At 59.1% G+C, this 19,374-nt stretch overlaps 6 protein-coding genes across 6 annotated transcripts; 4 read left to right on the top strand and 2 right to left on the bottom strand.

Annotated features, from left to right (window-relative positions):
• Positions 1–683: 683 nt before the first annotated feature.
• On the bottom strand, positions 684–1,187 carry BDZ90DRAFT_207099 (hypothetical protein; the record flags this gene model as incomplete). Its single annotated transcript, XM_025503976.1, has 2 exons — positions 684–764; positions 843–1,187. Coding segments are annotated over 2 exons (426 nt in total), but the record flags the coding sequence as incomplete, so codon positions are not given.
• A 1,673-nt stretch (positions 1,188–2,860) lies between these two features.
• On the top strand, positions 2,861–5,950 carry BDZ90DRAFT_250806 (S-adenosyl-L-methionine-dependent methyltransferase). The gene is made up of 2 exons (XM_025507711.1): positions 2,861–3,059; positions 3,131–5,950. The coding sequence occupies exons 1-2, from the start codon at positions 2,914–2,916 to the stop codon at positions 5,865–5,867; spliced, it is 2,883 nt and encodes a 960-aa protein (XP_025362963.1). The 5' UTR covers positions 2,861–2,913; the 3' UTR covers positions 5,868–5,950.
• Positions 5,951–6,392: 442 nt separating this feature from the next.
• BDZ90DRAFT_250802 (beta-hexosaminidase) lies at positions 6,393–8,214 on the top strand (the record flags this gene model as incomplete). The annotated part of the gene is made up of 2 exons (XM_025507710.1): positions 6,393–6,825; positions 6,877–8,214. Exons 1-2 carry the CDS (start codon positions 6,463–6,465, stop codon positions 8,212–8,214), a joined length of 1,701 nt encoding a protein of 566 aa, XP_025362962.1. The 5' UTR covers positions 6,393–6,462.
• Positions 8,215–10,959: 2,745 nt separating this feature from the next.
• On the top strand, positions 10,960–15,024 carry BDZ90DRAFT_146225 (hypothetical protein). Its single transcript, XM_025503500.1, has 3 exons — positions 10,960–11,575; positions 11,658–11,963; positions 12,032–15,024. The coding sequence occupies exons 1-3, from the start codon at positions 11,141–11,143 to the stop codon at positions 14,822–14,824; spliced, it is 3,534 nt and encodes a 1,177-aa protein (XP_025362961.1). The 5' UTR covers positions 10,960–11,140; the 3' UTR covers positions 14,825–15,024.
• Positions 14,833–16,367, bottom strand: BDZ90DRAFT_231338 (cytochrome c and c1 heme-lyase). Its single transcript, XM_025505822.1, has one exon. The coding sequence runs from the start codon at positions 16,302–16,304 to the stop codon at positions 15,225–15,227; it is 1,080 nt and encodes a 359-aa protein (XP_025362960.1). The 5' UTR covers positions 16,305–16,367; the 3' UTR covers positions 14,833–15,224.
• A 184-nt stretch (positions 16,368–16,551) lies between these two features.
• BDZ90DRAFT_238528 (P-loop containing nucleoside triphosphate hydrolase protein) lies at positions 16,552–19,363 on the top strand. The gene is made up of 2 exons (XM_025507342.1): positions 16,552–18,255; positions 18,325–19,363. Exons 1-2 carry the CDS (start codon positions 16,588–16,590, stop codon positions 19,276–19,278), a joined length of 2,622 nt encoding a protein of 873 aa, XP_025362959.1. The 5' UTR covers positions 16,552–16,587; the 3' UTR covers positions 19,279–19,363.
• Positions 19,364–19,374: the final 11 nt, after the last annotated feature.

The following is a 19,374-nucleotide window of genomic DNA, read 5'->3' as shown; positions in this document are numbered from 1 at the left end:
TCGCGGAGCAGCGCCCGATTCGCGTCATCGACATCGTCTCCCACCACGTCTTCCATGGGGACAGCGACGTCGCCCGTCGAGCTGCTGCCATTCGCAGTCAAGTCATTGGCGCTGCTACCTCGCCTTGACGGGCCGAGATTGCGCCTAAAGAGACGATACTGCATTTCCGTTGGGCCCGAAGGATGGTGGTAGAAAGGCTCGGTCGTGGCCGTGCGCTCGCGCTCGCGCTCCGGCTGCTGCGGCGCTGTTGACGAGGACCGGAGAGTAGGGCTACCATTGGCGAGACGACGTTCGCTGACTGGCGTGCGAGTGCGATTGAGCGAAGCCCCCGCGCCCTCTGGACCGCCATTGTCCGCAGCCAGTGGCGACGAAGGCGATGGCGAGGTCTGCGCCGCAGTTTGACTGCGATTGTTCGTCGCAGCTGCCATCGACGCGGCTGAGAGCAGTCTCCGATGGCTGAGGTGCGTCCTCGCCGGCGAATGGGTCCGGGTGGGAGCTGCAGTGGACGCAGACTCGTAGAGCTGCGAGGTTCTTGGCCCCGGGATCGCCGCTGACGAGGTGACACCCATCATTCTCGCCTCCATCGCCTCGCCCGACTCAGGCTGGTCTTGCTCGCCTCCTCGTCTCATCTCTTCATCATCCTCGTCGTCATACTCTGCATTCCACTCGTCCATGTCCCCAAACTCGACACAGACGTAGTAGAAACCAGCGAAGGAGGCTCCATGGATGTCTCGGACGCGCCAATCGGGGACCAAGAAGCGCTCCTGCGCGCACGAGGAAAGAGTGAAAGGGTCAGCATCGATGCGGACATCAGGCAATGCCCTGATGCTCTCGTTGCTCACCTTCCATCTCATGAACACAAAAGGTTTGTTGAGATGATTGAATCGCGGCCCTTCTTTCTTGAAGGTCTCCTGCAGCTCGAAAGGCATGAATCGGCTCCAATGCTTGACATCATCCGCCTGGCTTGCTCCCCACTTGCCCGTCGTGAAGCGATGCTCTTGCCCGATGATCTCTGCCTCAAAGTAAGTGGTCATCTCTGGCCAATCCTCCGTCAGACCGCGGATATTCAAGTAGCCGTCGAGGTGCGAGTTAGGCATGTCCACATTCAGGATTTCGACTGTGACGTCGTAGCTTAGCCGGCCAGACTTCTGATAGCCTTGGAACTTGGCGCCTGGATAAAGACAGCCACGTCCTCGAGGTGGTTGGCGGATGTGGGTCACGTCTCGCGTGGGGTCGGGGCGGTGCGGTTGGTACCAGTCGACGTGAGGGAAGGGTGGGTGTGAGGAGGAGGACAAGGAGGCGGCTAGCTTGTCGTCCTCTGGTGAGACGGCCGACTTATGCGCGAAAGGGGCGCGCAGCGGATGATTGAGAATGCGCGATGCCGATGGAGACTGAGAGCGATGCGCAGAAGGAGCCAGTGTAGAAAGTCGAGGTCGCGTCATCCTCGAAGGTCCATATCGCTCGTCATCTTCGTCTCCCTCTCCAGATCCATTTCCATTCCCATGTTCATCTGCCACGCCCGCCGTGCTGACATCGACGTCGACGTCCATATCTCCAGCCCTTATCGCGACGGGATTAGCTGCCGGCAATGGCTCCGGGTCACGAGGACTCTCCGTAGACAAGTTGCTGCTTGATTCAATGCCGACGCCTCTTGAAGGGAAGCTGACGACGGGGTTCAGGAGATTGAGGTGTGAATCTCCGGCTGTCCGTCTTGGTGACGTCGTGCGACTTCTTGTGAAGCTTTGTCTGCGAACGAGCGGATCTGAAGCCGTATCGACTGCTGCGGCTGGCTGTAGTGATGCTAGATCGGCCTCACTTGACCTGTCGCCTATCGTGATGGACAAGGGCATGCTCGTGTCGAGACCGGAGGGGGACGTAGGCAATGGCGCATCCTCTGCGAGCGTACCTCGAGGTGCTGCCGCAGCTGCTGTCGCTGATGTTGCCACTGTTGTTGTGGTCGCCTGTGCAGCATGACAAGCCTGACAGATCGGCTGCCCTTGCTCGTCTCGAAACACCTCAGTCACCCTCATGGCATTGCCTGCTCGATCAAAGCCACCATCGCCGCGTTCGCTACCCGCATTGGGAGACAGGATGAAGGTGTGACTGCCCACATTGAGCGTTCGATGTGGTGCGAGGACATCGTCATCTGAGGCCCACTCAAGAGGGCAGCCGCAAGCGTGGCAGCTCTTGGAATCCACGATGCGTTGCGAGCCGGGGACGACTAATGATGACGATGCGGGGCTACCTGCTGACGTTGATGCCTCTCCATTGTTCGACTCAAGGCGATCGGTATGCGGAAGAGGGGATGAAGAAGGGCCAGGGGCCATGATGAAGCAAGCAAGATCTCAGCCTTAGCTGAGTGAGCCAGGAGGAAGGGAGGGAAATGAGATAGCGAGCGAGCCTGTGCTGGACGGGTGGGCCACGATGCGACGTGATGCGCAATAGCCTTGTGACGACGGTGACCCTTGCAATTGTTCAACGAGGTGAGCGTGGTGGCAAGAGAGCAAGAGGCGGCAATGGGGACGAGTCGCCTTCGACGTCGTGGATAGTGTGAGAAAGGGTCTGACGAGGGAGAGGCTGCTGCCTGCCTGGTGCTGCTTCCCCGGCCCGCCGCCATTGACTGGAGGCTCGGGAGGCGGAAGGGGCGTGAGTGAGTCTGACGCATTGCATGAGCGAGCGTCGAGCCAGGAGGACCGTCGTCGACTCGAAGCAGCCGCCAGGCGGGCGCCGCCAACTCTCGACTTCGCACCCAAGCATATGCCGCGCCCGGCGGAGGCAAGACGCAGACGAGTCGGGACGAGGGAGCGGAGAGGAGAGAGGACCAGACGGATGAGAGCGAAGAATTTCAAGCAAGGTCAAACGTAGCATAGCTTCAAGCCTCTTGACCATCCTCTTTCCAAACATCCCAAAAGCATGGCGAGAGGCAACAATCATCGTCGCGGAGGTAGAGGTGGACGAGGGGGCAGAGGTGGCGGGAGAGGCGGGAGAGGAGGCGGCAAAGGATGGGACCATTCGCGAGACAAGGGATACGAGGGACCGGTGCTCTCCAACTACAAGCTGTGAGTGTGGGACCGCACGGCGCGGTCGTAGGTGCTGATGCTGACATGGTCTTGTCCCTTGCAATGCGCAGTGAGGCGTACTACCTCGACCAGGGCATCCTTCCCGCCGAGGAATGGCAGCCATTCCTCGACGCCTTCCGAGCTCCCCTCCCTACGTCCTTCCGCTTTACAGCAGGCAAGTCCACAACTCGCCAGCTCATCAACCAGATGCGCGAGCACTTTGTTCCCGAGCTGAGCAAAATCGACATCTTCGAAGGCGAAAAGATCCCGTCCCCGCAGCCCCTGACGTGGTACCCTGATGGGCTCGCCTGGCAGATTGATGTGCGCAAGAACGTTCTGCGCAAGCAAGAGGCATTCAAGGAGTTCCAGCGCTTCCTTGTGCACGAGACTGAGGTCGGATCCATCTCGAGACAGGAGACAGTCTCAATGATTCCTCCCTTATTCCTCGACGTCCAGCCTGAGCACATCGTGTTGGACATGTGCGCCGCTCCTGGCTCAAAGACGGCTCAGCTCATCGAGGCGCTGCACAGCCCTACGACTTCCTCGCCAGAGGATTACGACCCTACGCCCTCTGGCCTCGTCATCGCAAATGATTCGGATCAAAAGCGCGCCTACATGCTCGTTCATCAGGCCTCGCGCTTGCCCTCACCGAATCTCATCGTCACAAACGTCGACGCCGGCTCATGGCCGCGTATCAGCGTTCCTTGGAAGGCCGCGGACGACGAATCTAGCCAGGTGGTAGCAAAGGACCTCCGTTTCGACCGTGTTCTCGGCGACGTTCCCTGCAGCGGTGATGGCACGCTGAGGAAGAATGCCGGCATTTGGAAGGACTGGACGCCCAACAATGGTCTCGGCCTACACAGCGTACAACTTCGTATCTTGCTTCGTGGGCTGAACAGTCTCAAGCCCGGCGGAAGGATGGTTTACTCGACGTGCAGTCTCAATCCCATCGAGAACGAGGCAGTCGTTGCTGCTGCTCTGCGAGAGTGTGGGGCCAACCCAGCGAAGGGGAAGCAGGGCAGCGTGCGCATCGTGGATGTTTCTGAGCAGGCACCGGAGCTCAAGCGTCGCCCAGGTCTGACGACTTGGAAGGTCGCGCCTGGGCAGGGCAGACATCTGTTTGCAGGCGCGGAAGGAAACTTGGAGCCCAAGCAGCCTGCCAAGGATCGACGGCATAAGAGGGAAGAGTCGCCCGAGGCGATGGCGACGGAAGGTGGTGCAACTGCGGAGGGCAGTCAGCCGGTATCAAATGACGTGAGGCGAGAGAGACAACAGGACACGCCTGAGCCAGCTGATACTCCCGCTGCAGCGGAGACAGCTGAAGCTGCGGAGCCTGCTGCTGAGCCAGCGCCAGGCAGCGCCGAATACAGGGCCAAGCTCCCTGCCATCCCCTGGGTCGAGAGCTGGGAACGCCTCGAAGAGCTGGACAGGGCTCTCGCAGCACGCACGGCGAAGACACTGTGGCCCAAGGGCGATGAGGCTGCCTTGGGACTGGAAAAGTGCATCAGAGTCTATCCTCACCTGCAGAACACCGGCGGCTTCTTCGTCACTGTGCTTGAGAAGCGTGGTGATCCCAAGACGGAGAGCATGTCACAGGGAATGGTTCGAGCGGTCGAGGCTATGGACGCGGGTGCGGAGGCGCCGGACTACGTCGCTGCTGCTGCAAAGGACAAGAGCAAGGGGAAGAGCAAAGATAGGAAGCGGCCCCTCTCTCCTTCGTCCGCTGCGCATGGCGATGAGGATGCCAAGCGCGCTCGTACTGAGGATGAGGATGATGGCGAGGGCGACGATCAAGACGGTGACGCAGAGGCGGAGGAGGACGACGACGCAGAGATCGCCGCTCCATCTACCCACGTCAAGCCAGACAATCATGCCGCCTCGCGCGCCGCAGCTCGTCAACAACAAGGACGCAATCAAACGGAAGAGACGCAGCGTCAAAGTGACGCCGGATTTGGTCTGCCAGGGGGTACGCCCTTCCGTGAAGACCCCTACAACTACGTCAGCACAGCAAACTCCGAGTCTCTCTCCCTGCACAAGTACTTTGGTTTCTCTTCCGACTTCCCCTCGCGCAATCTCCTTGTACGCAACCCGGATGGCAATCCTTTGCGAACCATCTACCTCACGAGCAGCTCAGCGCGCGCGATCCTCATGGCCGGTGGCCAGGGGGTCGCTCCTCACCCGACCCTCAATCCCGTCAAGCTGCGAACGCTCAACTCCGGCGTGAAAACGTTCGCGCGTCAAGACTCGAACAAGACGGGCGACCTCGAATGCAGGTGGCGTCTCGTCTCCGACGGGCTGGCAGCTGTACGCCCCTTCCTCGCGCCGGAGAACATCGTGCCCGCCACACTGAAGGAGCTGGCCTTCCTGCTCAGCGAGTACTACCCATTCGTGGACAGCCTGCCCGAGGGAGATTGCAAGACCCTGCTGCAAGGCCCTAGACTGGGAAGCTTCGTCATGGCTGTTGCGCCGAGTGAGCATGAGGGTGTGCAGCTGAAGGAGGGGATGGACGTGTGTCTATGGAGAGCGGCTACGTCAGTCAACTTGATGATGGACAAGACGGATAGGACAGCGTTGTCTAACCGCATCTTTGGGAAGGACCTCTCCGCCCGAGCGAGGCAGCAGGCTTTGGAGATGAATCAGAAGAAGAAAGAACAGGCTGCTGCTACCGCCAAGGTCAAAGAGGAGGCCGGCGAGACGCTCGACGAGGACGCAGCCGCCAACGGCGATGCGGCTGAAGTGAAGGAGGAGCAGGTTGACGTGCAGGTCAAGGAGGAGCAAGGTGAGACGGCTCAGATCAAAGAAGAATAGAGGGAGTAGAGTGCGAAAGCATTGTAGCAGGACCGATACGTACGAGCGGTGTAGAGAAGGCAATGTCACAGCGTTACGATGACTCTGCGCGAGACTGGCTTGTCAGCTTGCTTTGCGCATGATCGGCCCGCAGCGAGAAAGCGGCGAGAGTGTTGGACTGCACCCTGCCAGTGTTGCTCTCGCTTGCCCCGTTCCCTCTCGCTTGACGTTTGATGGATGTCACTAGACGAGGCTAATCCAGCGCTTCCTTCTTCTGCCCACGTCCTGCCCTACCTGTGATCTCGCTCTGGTCCCCTTGTCCCCTTGCCCAACGTCCGTCATATCATGCTTTGATGGCTCACCTCCTCATCCATCGTCGCCTGCTCGACATTTCGTCCTCATCTTCGTGGGTAACACCGCCTCCGTCGTCGCCGCCGCCGCCGCCGCCGCCGCCGCCGCTTTCGGGCCGCAACTTCATATACGGCCAACCCCTTGCCCCTGCCGCCCCCGCTCGGGCCGTTCGAAGAGGCAATAGCATTGACGTGCCTATTTTGCCAGCTGAGCATACCAGAGCAGTTTTCCTTTCTTTCCCTCACCGCCACGAGACTCCTCAGTCATGACGCTCCCTGCAATGTCGCTCCTGCTGCGACTTCTCATCGTCGTTGCCATCCTGCACCCTCTCTGCGTTCTGGCGCAATGGCCTCATCCGAAGAAGATTTCCGTGGGCAAAGGCACTCGCTCCATCAACGTCAGCAAGCTGAAAGTCACCTCCGACTCGCATCTCCCGAATGATGTCAACGACGCCTTCGAGCGCTTCTTGCATTCTATCAAGGAGAAGCCCTTGGTTGGGATCAACTCGCCTGGAGGTGCAAGTGGCAGCCAGCCTGGACAGGGCATCGCGGAGGTCCATATGTCGCTGCGTGGCGGAGGCAAGTCGAAGCGCGGCCAGCAGCCCTTGACGTTTGATGGCCTTGAGATCGTGCGCCGAGCTCAGAACGACTCCATCTACCGTGAGACTGTCGGGTCCAAGCTCGGTCAATACAGCGAAGCCTATCATCTCAGCATCCCAGCGACCGGTGCTATCCGCATCTCATCCAACTCAAGCCTGGGTCTGCTTCGAGCCCTCTCCACTCTTGAGACGCTCACCGTCGCTGACGGCAGGAACAAGGAGGCCCGCTACATCACTAAGACGCCAATCGAGATCGAAGACGAGCCTGCCTATCCATACCGCGGCTTCCTCCTCGATGTGGCCCGGAACTACCTTCCCATGCCCGCTATCAAGCGACAGGTGGATGCCGCTTCTCTTGTCAAGATGAACCAGATGACGCTCCACATCACTGATAGTCAGAGCTTCCCTCTTCAGCTACCGGGCAAGCTCAAGAAGCTGAGCGAGGCGGGCTCGTACGATGGGCAGGTCTACACGCCCGAGGATATGAAGGGTTTGATTGACTACGCAGCCGCGCGAGGTATCAACGTGAACGTCGAAATCGACATGCCTGGCCACACGTACCAGGGCGTGGTCCAGTACGACCCTTCGCTCATTGAGTGCCCCAACAAGCCAGACTGGAACAATTGGGCGAATGAGCCTCCTAGCGGTCAACTGAGCCTCACCAACCCAAAGGCAAAGCAGTACGCAACAGACGTCATCGAGGCGACGGCAAAGCTGTTTCCCTCGTCTTACTTCTCCACTGGAACGGACGAGGTCAACATCAAGTGCTACGGCGCCAAGGACAAGAAGGACATCGATGACAAGCTCAATGCTTTCCTCAAGAATGCTCACGCTGCTGTCACCAAGGCGGGCAAGACGCCCATGGTCTGGGAAGAGGCCGTGACCGACTTTCCCAAGACGGGCAAGAGCCTTCCGCCTGACACCCTCGTTCAGACTTGGATCTCGTCAGACAGCGTCAAGAAGGTCCTAGCTGCCAATGACAAGGTGCGCGTCATCAACTGTCCACTGGATAGGGTCTACCTCGACCTTGGTCGCGGCGAGTGGCTCCAAGGAGCAATCGGCCAGTCCTACAGCCCTTACTGCACCTGGGGCGCCATCTACACCTTTGACCCCCTCAACGGCACTACGCCCGCAAACGCGCATCGCGTCGTCGGCTCGCAGACCCTGCTCTGGAGTGAGCAGTCAGACGAGACGGTCGTCGACTCCCTACTCTGGCCCCGTACGGCGGCGCTCGCCGAAGTCCTTTGGACGGGCAAGAACAAGGAAGTCAACGGTAAGAGCAGCAAGCTCGACCCGGTCGAGGCTCAGCCGAGGTTGAATGAGCTGAGGAAGCGACTTGTCAAGACCAAGGGAGTCGGAGCCACCCCGTTGCAGCCGCAGTGGTGCGACAATCATAGCTGCCCAAACCCTTTCGGATGAGGTCAGCCAAAGGAGAGCTTTGACGGACAATTGCAACCACTTAATTGAATCTCTCCGCCCTTGTGCGTTCTCTGCCTCTCACCTCTTTCTCACGATCTCACTTTCACGACCTATTGTGTATCTTCAGCGTCCAGACGTTTGCTATCCTGCTGCTTGATGCAGCCGCAATACATCGCCGCCTGAATTCTCTTTGTGCGGTCACTGAGCTTCAGGTGATCTCGTGACCTGTGAGAACCATCACATGGCCAGCAAGGCCAACGTGGTGACATCATGCCTTCCATGCTTTCCTGCGCCTGCACCGTTTCTTCTGTGTGCGACTGCGCCTGCTCAAGCTGGCCTCACGGTGCCTCTACTCACTAGCGTGTCTTGTGGCAGTGACGAGGGGACGGTATTGTCACGGCTTCGGCTGGACTTCCGACAGTGGCGCTACAGCTTTCTCTACAGCCTCGACACGATGTGCACCCACACGATCTACGACTGCACGATTCTCTCCGACGAGACGTTGCTCCTTGCTGCTAGGAGTGCCCGTGATCGTGCGCTAGCTGGTAACCTCTGAGCTTAATCCTGGCTCTTCCAAACGAACGATCATCAACCATGTCTGTATTCCGCGCTGGCCAAACGACGTCTACTCTTACTTGATCAGCCCTGGTGGGGCACGATACCACTCCGCTGCTCCCCACCTTCCACCTCCTACCATCTCATCTGATTGCGCACCGGCTCCAGAGCACCCTGCTCCGTTCTGTTCTGCACGTACGGTCAGGTGCAAATACAACGCTTGCTTCTTGCTTGCCTGCACGCACGCGCGCCTAGACACGCACACGCCCACGCTTTCCCCTATTCGTATCTCGGCGTTGCTCTCTTTCTCCTCTAAGCACCGTCAGCGCAGCCGCAATGCCATGCCATGCCCGGCTATGCTGCTGTGCCGTCCAAGCATTCCGCGGTCATTCGATCGATGGTACCGAGCATGTCGACCCCGGAGAAGAAGATCTGAACAATGAACAATGATGAGTGCGGTTGTGTGTTGGCGTAGCGCTAGAGGATAAGCGCACGAGGCTAGCGTCGGCACAAACTTGGACGTGCGGGCATGTGGGCGTTGCAGACAAGAGCACCGGCAGCATCAGCTAGTCGACGCAGCGCGGCTAGTCGTCGGTTACGACGACTCGCCGGTCGCCGAAGTCGTCGCCTACGATCTGATTGACACGAGCAAGGCTTTGCCCACGCCCATCGCCTCTCATGCCCATCAATGCAACAGGTTCTCCCACATATCCCGGCTCCCAGCGGCTGCGTAGAGCCCTCCGCGCTTCACGAGATACATTGCAATTGCTTGGGCTGCCGGAATCTCCGTCGGCCAAAACGGAAACCCCGTCCAGATGAGCAGGTCTCCGACGTTTTGACGTCTCAGATGAGGCATTGTCGGGCAGCCAATTTACGGATATCTAGGAGAACCCCTTGATCTTCGGCGAACCTTGGCCAATCGGAAACCATGGCGTGACTTACTGCTGGAAAGACGAGGAGGGTGATGACGACGAGGCCATCATCTCTGTCACGTACGACTAGCACTTGCTCACGGCGACGGCGGCGAGCGTTCTTGGATTGCTTAGCAGGGCAAGGGACGACTTGGCGATTCTCGCCGAGCCGCCGGGGTTGAGTTCTTTTTTCGGTCATCGTTGTTCGTGTCGTGTCGTCCTGCAGCAGCGCAAGCAGCATAACGCTAGCGGAATCAATCGTAGGTGGGGGCGTCCGCCTACGCCCTCGCCTGCTTGCCTGCCTCCCACCGGCGCGCCAGCCGATACCAATGTGCTTGATGTGCTTGTGTGACGGGCGAAGAATCGGACTACTGCTACTTTTGGAGCGATGGAGGTAGCTTTCAAGGTTTCGCGGAGAGAGGTTATCGTCTGTTGCCTCATCGTCGTCACCACCCACTTTTTCTCTCGAGCGGTTCTGGGGGTCACGATGAGTGTTAGGCGCCGCCGCCTCGCCGCCCACCCACTGATTGCCATCCGGTCGCGTACAGCCGGGCAGTGAATGGGCAGAAAGTAACGGACCTCGACGCTTCCTGTCCCTCTCTGTACTGTTTCAGGTTGCCTTGCTTCTCGATCACTTGGAAATCAACCGGAAGCCTAGCTTGGCGGGAGAAAACAGACAGAGAGATCGCCTTGCCATGGTGGCAGTGGCGGTGGAGGGGGAGGGGTTCTGCCCTGCTCACTCAGCCCAGCTCTGCCCACACTCAGGTCTGGCTATCTCGGAATCAACCAGGCGAGCCCGCGACGGGCCGACAGAGCAGGCAATGAGCATTAATTGAGCACTTGGTTTGGGCGTAGCGATGCGATGCGTTGCTTGCGTTGCGTTGCTAGCGGCGACGATGGGCGTCGATGGGCAGGGCGGTAATGGCGTCGATGATGGCGGCGGTGGTCGACCCTTGTTCCTCGCTGGTGCTGCCGCTGCTGCCACTCAGCTGAGCTCAGTGTGCGGCGTGAGAAGGCCGGTGTCATCGGTGTCGTATTCGTGTCCTCTCGTCTGTCTCCCTCGTCGTCGGGTCCTGCAGGCTCATTTCCATCGTGCATCCAAATTCCTGCCTGCCTGACCTTGACTTGGAGCCGCTCAGCCGTGGCTTATCCAGCTTTGCGGTACCTCCAGGCGAGATCGGACAGAGAACAAGGTGCAGCCAGGAGACAGACGAGGCGGCGACGACGACGGAGTAAGAGTCGATGCGTGGGTGTAGTAGCATCGAGCCATCAAGCACAACGTCGTCTTTAGGAGGACGGAGGAAAGGAGCCGCCGTCGTCCCGCTCTTGTCTCTCTCTTCCATCTGTTCCTTCCCTCCATTCATCCCATCCCATCTTCTGCTGGCTGGCTGCGACTATTGTTAAAATCAAGCTCGCCCGCCCGCCAGTCCGAGCCCTCAGTCGAGGGCATTGAGGCCTCCATGCCCCACAGGGCGGATAAGACGACGCATACAGCCACGACCATGAATAGTCAGCATCCTCAACTCCACTTCGACGCGGCAACGGCACCACCGCCTGTTCAAGACCCATCATCTGCCGCTGCTCTCATGGAGCCACTCGCCATCAGCCCACGCACAGCGGCATTGAACGGAGGGAGCAGCAGCGGGGACGCCGGCGGGAGTAGCAGCTCCACAGGATGGACTTCGTCGTTGCCCCCGCCGATGCCGCGAGGTGCTGGTAGCAGAGGCCGGCATCAGATGGACGACGAAGAAGATCAGCTCATGCAGCCTGGGGCAACTTCCTCTGCTGCCGCTGTTGGAGGACAGCAGCGGCGCAAGAGGGCTAGACATGGAGTCAAGATCAAGAGGAATAGGAAGATTACCTCGTGTCTAGCATGCCGAGAGCGTAAGCAGAAAGTGAGCCTAGAGTCCTACGACGGTAGCGACCCTGGTCGTGGTAGTCTGCTGAGCTGACACGGGATGGCCCTCCACCTGACAGTGCGACCGTACTCATCCAGTCTGCGAGAAATGCATCGAGGATGGACGACAGTGCATTTACGTTGACAACGAGTCTCCCATCGTCGATGAGGACGGCGAGGAGCCCATAGCAGGACCGTCATCAATACGAGAAGGATGCGACGAGGGGGGGTCAGGGCAATCTGCCTGCCGGAGGACATCGAGCGAAAGCGCAGCAGCCTTTCAGCGCCGCAGAGAAGGCGTACGCAAGTCGTATATGCTCAGTCGATGTCGCGACACGCCATTTCACGATCGAGTCAAAGCAGCTCGAGCCGCAGCCGTCTCAGAGGTGAGCCATGTTCCTCCCACTGAGAGTCGCACAGCTTGCGCTGATATCGCACGCCTCTCGCCCCACAGGTGCTGCTCTTGGGATCGCCCAACAACACGGCCGACTTGCCCTGCAATGTATCTCTTGTGCTGCCTACAAGCCAAGAAGCGCAGCCGCTACTGGACATCTTTAAGACTGATGTCGAGAGCATCTGCAACATCGTCCTGATCGACCTCAATCGAGCTCGTATCGGCTCATTCCTCGACTGGTGGCATGGCAAGCCAGACACGCTGCCTCCCGAGGCCGACTCCCCTTTGGCGCCGCTTGTTCTCGTCATATTAGCCCTCGCTCTCCAGGCACAGAGGGCCAGAATGGCAATGGACAACTTCTCCTCAAACACCAAGACGGCCTACGACCGAACAAAGGCATCTCATCACGTCTCGCTCCATGAATTTGTATCGCCAGAGCGATTCCTCCTCGAGACGGCAGGGAGATGCATCAACGCCTTGCAGATCACCTGTCCTTCCTCGTGGGCGACCACCTACTCGGCGCCCCTTGATGTCATTCGAGCAGAGACACTGCGAGCGCTTTGGCACCTCGGGGAATGCCATCTGCAATTTGCCAACAGCTGCTTCACCGTAGCTCTGCGCCTGGCATACGCAGCTGGTCTTCATCGAGACCCAACACACTTTCAAGGATCTCCGATGAGCGCCTTTGAGATGCAGGCTCGCCGTAGCGCCTGGTGGAACATTGCCACCCTCGAGGTTTTCCACTCCTTCCGCGTTGGCCAGCCGACATCTCTGACTCTCTCGTCGATCGACACGAAGATGCCCACGGACTTCCAGGTCATTGCAGATCAGTACGAGCTTACTCGGACCGAGGGTAGCAAGCCCAACAAAATTGCTCACGATGCTCTCATTGCCAGATTCAGTCTGGCGCGACTGATGATCGAGAAGAGTGCCTCCGTCTTTGGCGTCACAGAGGAGAGCGCGGTTCACAAGCTACGCGACGTCAACGAGATAGCAGAGAGGTGGGTTGCTGGCCTTCCAGCGGACCTCATCAACCACATGAACGCCGTCGACACTACGCCTTCGCTGCAGTGGGTTGACCAAGGGTCCAAGTGGCAGAGCGTCGGCGTCCAGCTCAACCATTTGCAGCTCTGCATGAGCGCTCATCGCCTCGACGAGAACCAGATCAAGGCTGAACTAGCTGGCACGCCCCTCTCGCAACACTCGAGCAAGTTTCACATCTGCCTCGATGCGGCGAGGAGGTCGATCGACATTTGCTTCAAGGCTATTGCTGGGCGACCGGCCGCGCCTTGCCTCGTGCTGAACGTCATTTCCTACTACGCTTTCAATGCGGGCTGCATGCTCGCAATACAGAGCGTCTCCTCGATGCCCCTGCCGGAGATCGTTCTACCCGTTCTGGATCAGACGCTCGCCGTCCTCGACCAGCTGGGAAACAACGATGGTCTCTTCAACATCGCGGAGCAGGCACAGCGATACGCCAAGACGATCCGCGAGCTCAGGAAGAAAAGCCCTCCGCCGCCAGAGGGTCACCCACCTCACTCGCACGGCAGAACTTCTGCTTTCCAAGGGGCCAACCAGCAGCGCTACGAGCTGCCGCCTCCTTCCAGCGGTAGGACTGCGCATACCGAGGCGAAGGCAATCCCGGTGCCAGGCCAAGAGAAGGGCAGTAATGGACATCCTTTACCGATACAGACGCAGGGCCTGCACCCGTCCGTGTCGCCAGACATCCCTCGTTGCACAGCTTCTGGTCCTTCATGGTCGCCGACGGATCCGCCTACGAGCTCGCCACTCGACACTCTGGCTCCAGGCGTGGCCGGCGCCGGCGGTGCACCACAGCACCAGGGTGGCTCACACGCCCATGCGTCGCATCAGCAGCCCATCTCATCCACCGCCTCATCAACGTCCGACAGTCGTCCGCGCTCAAATCCCGGAGTTCAGTCGCCTGCCTCGATGTCCTCCTCATCCTGCTCCTCTTCGACGGCCACTTACCATCGCGATCTCTTCGCACGCCAAACAGACATCAATTCGATGGTGGAGCGAACGATGCCCAACAACAACATCTCGCACCTCTCGTTCCTCACGTCGCTGTTTAGCCCGAATCAGCCAGGAATGCATTCAAGGGCGGCGGATGCGGGAATGGCGCCTCTTCCGCAGGGGGCGTATCCCCCGCCAGCTCATGCGGCCCCGTCTACTTCTTCGAATGGATCGACGTCCTCGCCATTGCAACCGGCAAATAGCAGCACCGGAGATTGGAGCTCGGCTGCCTCCGATGCAGGGCGTCATCATCCATCAAACGGTGGGATGACTGATCGTAAGCCCTTCGATACGGTCGGGCCACACGCTTTCCAACCCATTGGCGGCGCTCATCAAGTCAGCGGAGGGATGCCTCAGCCACACCACCAGCACCATCAGCCGCAAAACCACCATCGCGTTCCCTCTGCTCCACAATACTCCCCACACCACGAGTCTTATCAGCCGCACCCGCACTCAGATCCGACTCATCGTCAGATGTCTTACGGTCATCCCAACCAGCCTCACGGCAACGGGTCAATGCCCCCTCCTTCTCGTCCACACGCCCAGCATGGGATAAGCTCCTCTTGGCCGGGACCAGCCTACACTAATGGGGAGGCTCAAGGTGATCCCAGCTCGTCCTCCTTCGCGGGTCTGCCTGCCTCTACAGGACTTGGAGTCGGCCTCAGCGGCGGCGGCGGGGCAGGGAGCGGTGGTCATTCTTCTGTCGCCTCAGGCGTGCCTCCCCACGGAGCTATCCCTTCCAGCGCTCCGAATGGCGCCATGGTAGACCCCAGGGCTTGGGAGTCGTACATTAATACCATTCTGCAGAGCGCCGAATAGGCGCAACTCGGCTCAGATCTCAGCCCTTACCGACCATTTTTACGACCCTCTAATCGACAGGCCAGCGCAACCCGCTGGCCAGTAGCCAAATATACACATCCATCCTTCGCCAGTCTTCACATTTTAGTCTTTTCGCTCCTCGGCGTCCGTCTCTTCGCCACCAGTCCTATAGTCGCATCTTCCATCTGTATTGTAGTCCTCGCTCGCATAACGTCGCAATGCAAGTAAGCCAGGTTCGTCTCATCAACGATGCGCTACCCGAAGAATGAATGCGTGCGGCTTCGCTGACAGCGTAAGCATGAGTAGTGATTGCCAATCGAGTCTGGATTGTACACAGAGTGCTCCGGAGCACAGTAGCTTGCCGTGTACGTACGCTGACTCTTTGTCGCACTGCCGTTCATCATGAAGAAGACCCGGCCGACCACGCCTTGAACGCTCTCCTTGCCCTCACCTTGACGGCGTCAAAGCTATCAAGCGCGGGCCTCACATCCAGAATAAAGTGAGCCTGTTCATCCTCTTCTTCCTCCTCAATCTTGATCCCTCTCTTGATCGCTTCCTCCCTGGCCATCTTGCGCATCTCATCCCGCCTATCCTGCTCCTCATCTCCGTAGTAGTCGATGACGTATCGAGCCTCAGTCCCATCCGGTCGCCCAACAACCCAGTCGTGCCTGTCGAAGGGCGCTTCCCCACCATACCTACTTGGCCAGACTGAGCCCAACAGGCCGTACCATCTAGCTCTCGGGCTGAGCGTACCCGGTCTTCCCTGGAAACGAACCAACCATCTCTCCAACTCCTCAGTCTCCGCGGGCCCCTTGCCCGCCTCCAGCGGCTTGGCGCTCGAGTAAGAAGCCAGATTAAAGTCCCTCTCCCAATCCAGCACCTGTTTCCATGCCTCTTCATTCAGGAAATTATGTACCGCCACCATTGTTTCCACATGCTCGTCTGGAGCAGCCTTGTTCTTTCGAAGAAGGGCGGCCTGGAATTGCGAAGGGGATGGGTATTCCCACTTGCTCGGGGCAGGGCCTACTTTGCCGTCGTGGGCGACTGGGCAGGAGGAGGGTGGGTTGGGCTTGTCGTAGGGTGAGGCATCGGGTGCGGAAGGAGAGGTGTGACCTCGAGGGATGGAGGAGACGGTACGCTCTGAGGAGAGACGGGTGCTGCTGCTGCTGGAGGAGGAGGAGCTGGATGAAGAAAGGGAGAGGTTGAAGGGGATGTTGTTGACGGGATTGAGGCCTTCCTTGCTTGACGAGGCGATGGAAGAAGCGGCGGCGCCGCCGCCGGGCTGATGCATGGGGCAGCCGGGTGGCGGCGATGAGGAGGAAGCTTTGGCCTCTGCTGCTGCCTCCTTTGCCAACATCTGGGCGTACTTGTAGCGCAACAGGCCAGCGACGGCCGGCTGGCTCGTCTGGGGCGGTGGTTTTGATGAACTTGATGCCTGCGGTGGCGTGGCAATCATGATGGGAGCTGACATTGGTGTCATGGTGGGCGATTGGTTGAGACTGCGATGTAGGTGAGGATCGGATGGCGAGAAAGCTACGAAGCTGTTCCGGCTCGCTCTGTCAGTGAAATCTCGAAAGCCACACTCAACTCAACCTTTTGTCATCGAGTGGCTCGGATGCTCTGTCCGCCCTGCCCGCCCTGTCCGCCCTCGCCGGCCGTTCCGACGGGCTGAAATTTGGCCTTCTTGCCCGAGGCTGCTCGCTCAGTCCGCCTTGGCTCCAAGGGCTCCTCACCATCACCAACAGCATTCAATCAAGCCAGTGATGCCGCCCATCCGTCACGACAAGAAGGCGGCAAAAAGAGCGCAACGCGAGGCGCAGGCCGTGTCTCTTCGTGACCTGAAATGGAAGCCTGTGGAGATTCCGGCTATGGCGCTTGCCTCTGGCTCGATGGGGTCGAGGAGAGGAGCCGCTGCACCCGCTGCTGATGGCGTGGAGGAAGAGGAGCAAGGTGACGAGTGGGACCCATTTGCCAATCTTGATGAAGCTGGAGGGGATTTCATGGGTTTGCAAGAGGTCAAGGGCGTGGGAGTCAAGTACCAGGAGACAGAGAGCGGGGCCAAGAGGGTCGAGTTCTACCAGTTGGACGGGGACAATGAGCAGGACAGCCAAGAGGAGGTCAAGGCCCGACTGCCAGCAAAGGCGGATCGCAAGCAGAAGAAGGCAAAGGCAACCGCAGCTACTGTGCCCGTCGATGTGTCCTTTGAGGCCAGCCAATCCACCTCGACCGCCTCCAAGGGCAAGAAGAGGAAGCTCGACGAGGCAGAGGCTTCAACATCGTCGAAAGATAACGAGAAAGAAGCCGAAAAGAAGGCTACTCAGGCCGCAAAGGCGGCAAAACCAAGCGCAGCCGCCAAGAGCGACCACGACGACGCCGACTCTCTTGCGATCCCCTCCGGCCTCTTCGCCTCATTCACCTCAAACCTCGACTCCGCACAAGATGGCTCCCCTTCGTCCACCCTCTCCTCCATTCGCTTCGAGGACCGGAAGCTCTCTTCGTGGCCGAAGCCCGTTCTGAGCATTCTTCATCCAGCCCTCAAACGTGCTGTATTGGGGCTAGGCTTCACCAAGCCCACCTCCGTGCAGGCAAAAACGCTGCCCCTTTCACTGTTGCCACTCTCGGCGCCAACTTCGGAGGAGGAACGACCTCGCGACCTCATCGCTCTTGCTCAAACCGGTTCGGGAAAGACGCTCGCATACGCCCTTCCCATCCTACAGCGTGTCCTAGCTTCACGATCTTCCTTCTACGACTCCGCCTCCCGCCCTCTGCATGCACTCATCATCCTCCCTACTCGTGAGCTCGCCCTTCAAGTGTACGAGGTCTTTCAAAAGCTGGTGGATGCTTCAGTCGGCGAAGGCGGCAAGAAGTGGGTTCGCATCGCGCCTATTGTGGGTGGGATGAGCGAGGAGAGACAGTGGCGTCTGCTGCGAGGGAGGAAGAACAGGCGTAATGACGAGGACGGTGCTGCTGACGAGGAAGGGGAGGAAGGGTCGCACGATGCCGAAATAGTCATCGGCACAGTCGGCCGACTCTGGGAGCTCTGCAAGTCAGACGACTATCTTCCCACCCGTATACGAGACGCTGGCACGCTCGTACTCGACGAGGCGGACCGTCTTCTTGAGACAGGCAAGTTCCAAGAACTTTCCAGCTTACTTGAGCTTCTCGATCCAGACAATGACGAGAGGCAGACTCTTCTCTTCTCTGCAACATTGGACGCGACGCTGCAGGTGAACCTGGCGAAGAGCAGGGCAAAGGTGGCTAGAATGGTTAAGCAGAGCAAGAAGGGTGGAAAGGATGCCTTGATGGTCAAGTTGGTGGAGCAGGTGGGATTCAGGGATCAGAGAGGGCCTGAGTTGGTGGATCTGACAGTCGAAGCCAAGACTAGTGAGAGCTTGAAAGAGGGCAAGATTGACTGCCTTGATAATGAGAAGGTGAGCGCGCAGCGTATCCGCGTTGGGAACAAGAGAGAACGTCGCTGACTCGTCATGCTGCGCTCGCAGGACCTCTACCTCTACTACCTGCTCCTCCGTTACTCGGGCAGTTACCTCGTCTTCCTCAACTCGATCGATTCGGTCCGTCGACTCCAACCGCTTCTGACAAATCTCAACGTGCAATCATTCCCGCTCCACGGCGAGATGGACCAGCGCTCACGCTTACGCTCCTTGGATGGGTTCAAAAAGACCATCTCTCCCGGCGCGAGCAAGACATCAGTGCTGCTGGCAACAGACGTGGCCGCCCGAGGTCTGGACGTCCCGCTCGTATCTCACGTGGTGCACTTCCACCTTCCCAGATCGGCCGACTCCTACATTCATCGATCAGGTCGTACGGCTCGCGCTGGCCAATCAGGCCTGTCGCTGGTCCTTCTAGCCCCATCAGAAAAGTCTCGCTGGATGAGTCTCCGTAAACAGCTCGCGCCCACCCCTGCCGGATCACTCAAAGAGGAGCTGAAGGACCTGCCCATCCTTCATTCGGTGCTCGGTCGCCTCAAAACCCGCATTCGCCTCGCAAAGGAGCTGGATGAAGCGCGCCATCGCTCCAGGAAGGAGAAGGCTGAGGATGACTGGATGAAGAAGATGGCAGAAGAGGCCGAGATCGCCCTCGACGACGACGACGATATCGACCCTGATGCCCCGCAAGCTCGCAAGGTCGGAGGCGGAGGTGGTAAGAAGGGCAAGGGGAAGAGCAAAGAGGACGCAGCGACTACACGACGATTGGAGGCGGAGCTTGCGGATGAGTTGAGCCAGGACGTCGTGGTACGTGGTGTGCGTCGTAAGTTCCTGACAGGGGGAGCCGCAGGCGTTGGATCTGGGGCGGATGGTGCGTCATCTATGCTGAGGGACCTCGTTGAGGGGACTGGCCATGCTACGTTCGTTGGGCTGGGCAGGAGTACGGCGGAGCAGGATCTGGAGGCAGGGCTGGGCAAGAAGAAGGGAAGAAAGAGCGAGTCAGCCTGAGTGCTGAGCTGAGCCTTTTACGGTTGCGAGTGAGCGGCAGACCTCCTCTCATATCCTTGCAGCAATGCACACGAATCAATGACACACCCGCCTGAG

This window comes from Jaminaea rosea (assembly GCF_003144245.1).
Source record: "Jaminaea rosea strain MCA 5214 unplaced genomic scaffold BDZ90scaffold_4, whole genome shotgun sequence".
Classification (NCBI taxonomy): domain Eukaryota; kingdom Fungi; phylum Basidiomycota; class Exobasidiomycetes; order Microstromatales; genus Jaminaea; species Jaminaea rosea.
Note: the sequence above shows the minus strand (reverse complement) of the source record. Positions and strands in the feature narration are given on the sequence as shown.

Coding starts and splice junctions, on each gene's coding strand:
- BDZ90DRAFT_250806 (XM_025507711.1), top strand. CDS start 2,914: ATGGCGAGAGGCAACAATCATCGTCGCGGAGGTAGAGGTGGACGAGGG. Junction 3,060..3,130: donor GTGCTCTCCAACTACAAGCT/GTGAGTGTGGGA, acceptor TGCAATGCGCAG/TGAGGCGTACTACCTCGACC.
- BDZ90DRAFT_146225 (XM_025503500.1), top strand. CDS start 11,141: ATGCCCCACAGGGCGGATAAGACGACGCATACAGCCACGACCATGAAT. Junction 11,576..11,657: donor GCCGAGAGCGTAAGCAGAAA/GTGAGCCTAGAG, acceptor TCCACCTGACAG/TGCGACCGTACTCATCCAGT. Junction 11,964..12,031: donor GAGCCGCAGCCGTCTCAGAG/GTGAGCCATGTT, acceptor CTCGCCCCACAG/GTGCTGCTCTTGGGATCGCC.
- BDZ90DRAFT_231338 (XM_025505822.1), bottom strand. CDS start 16,304: ATGACACCAATGTCAGCTCCCATCATGATTGCCACGCCACCGCAGGCA.
- BDZ90DRAFT_238528 (XM_025507342.1), top strand. CDS start 16,588: ATGCCGCCCATCCGTCACGACAAGAAGGCGGCAAAAAGAGCGCAACGC. Junction 18,256..18,324: donor ACTGCCTTGATAATGAGAAG/GTGAGCGCGCAG, acceptor CTGCGCTCGCAG/GACCTCTACCTCTACTACCT.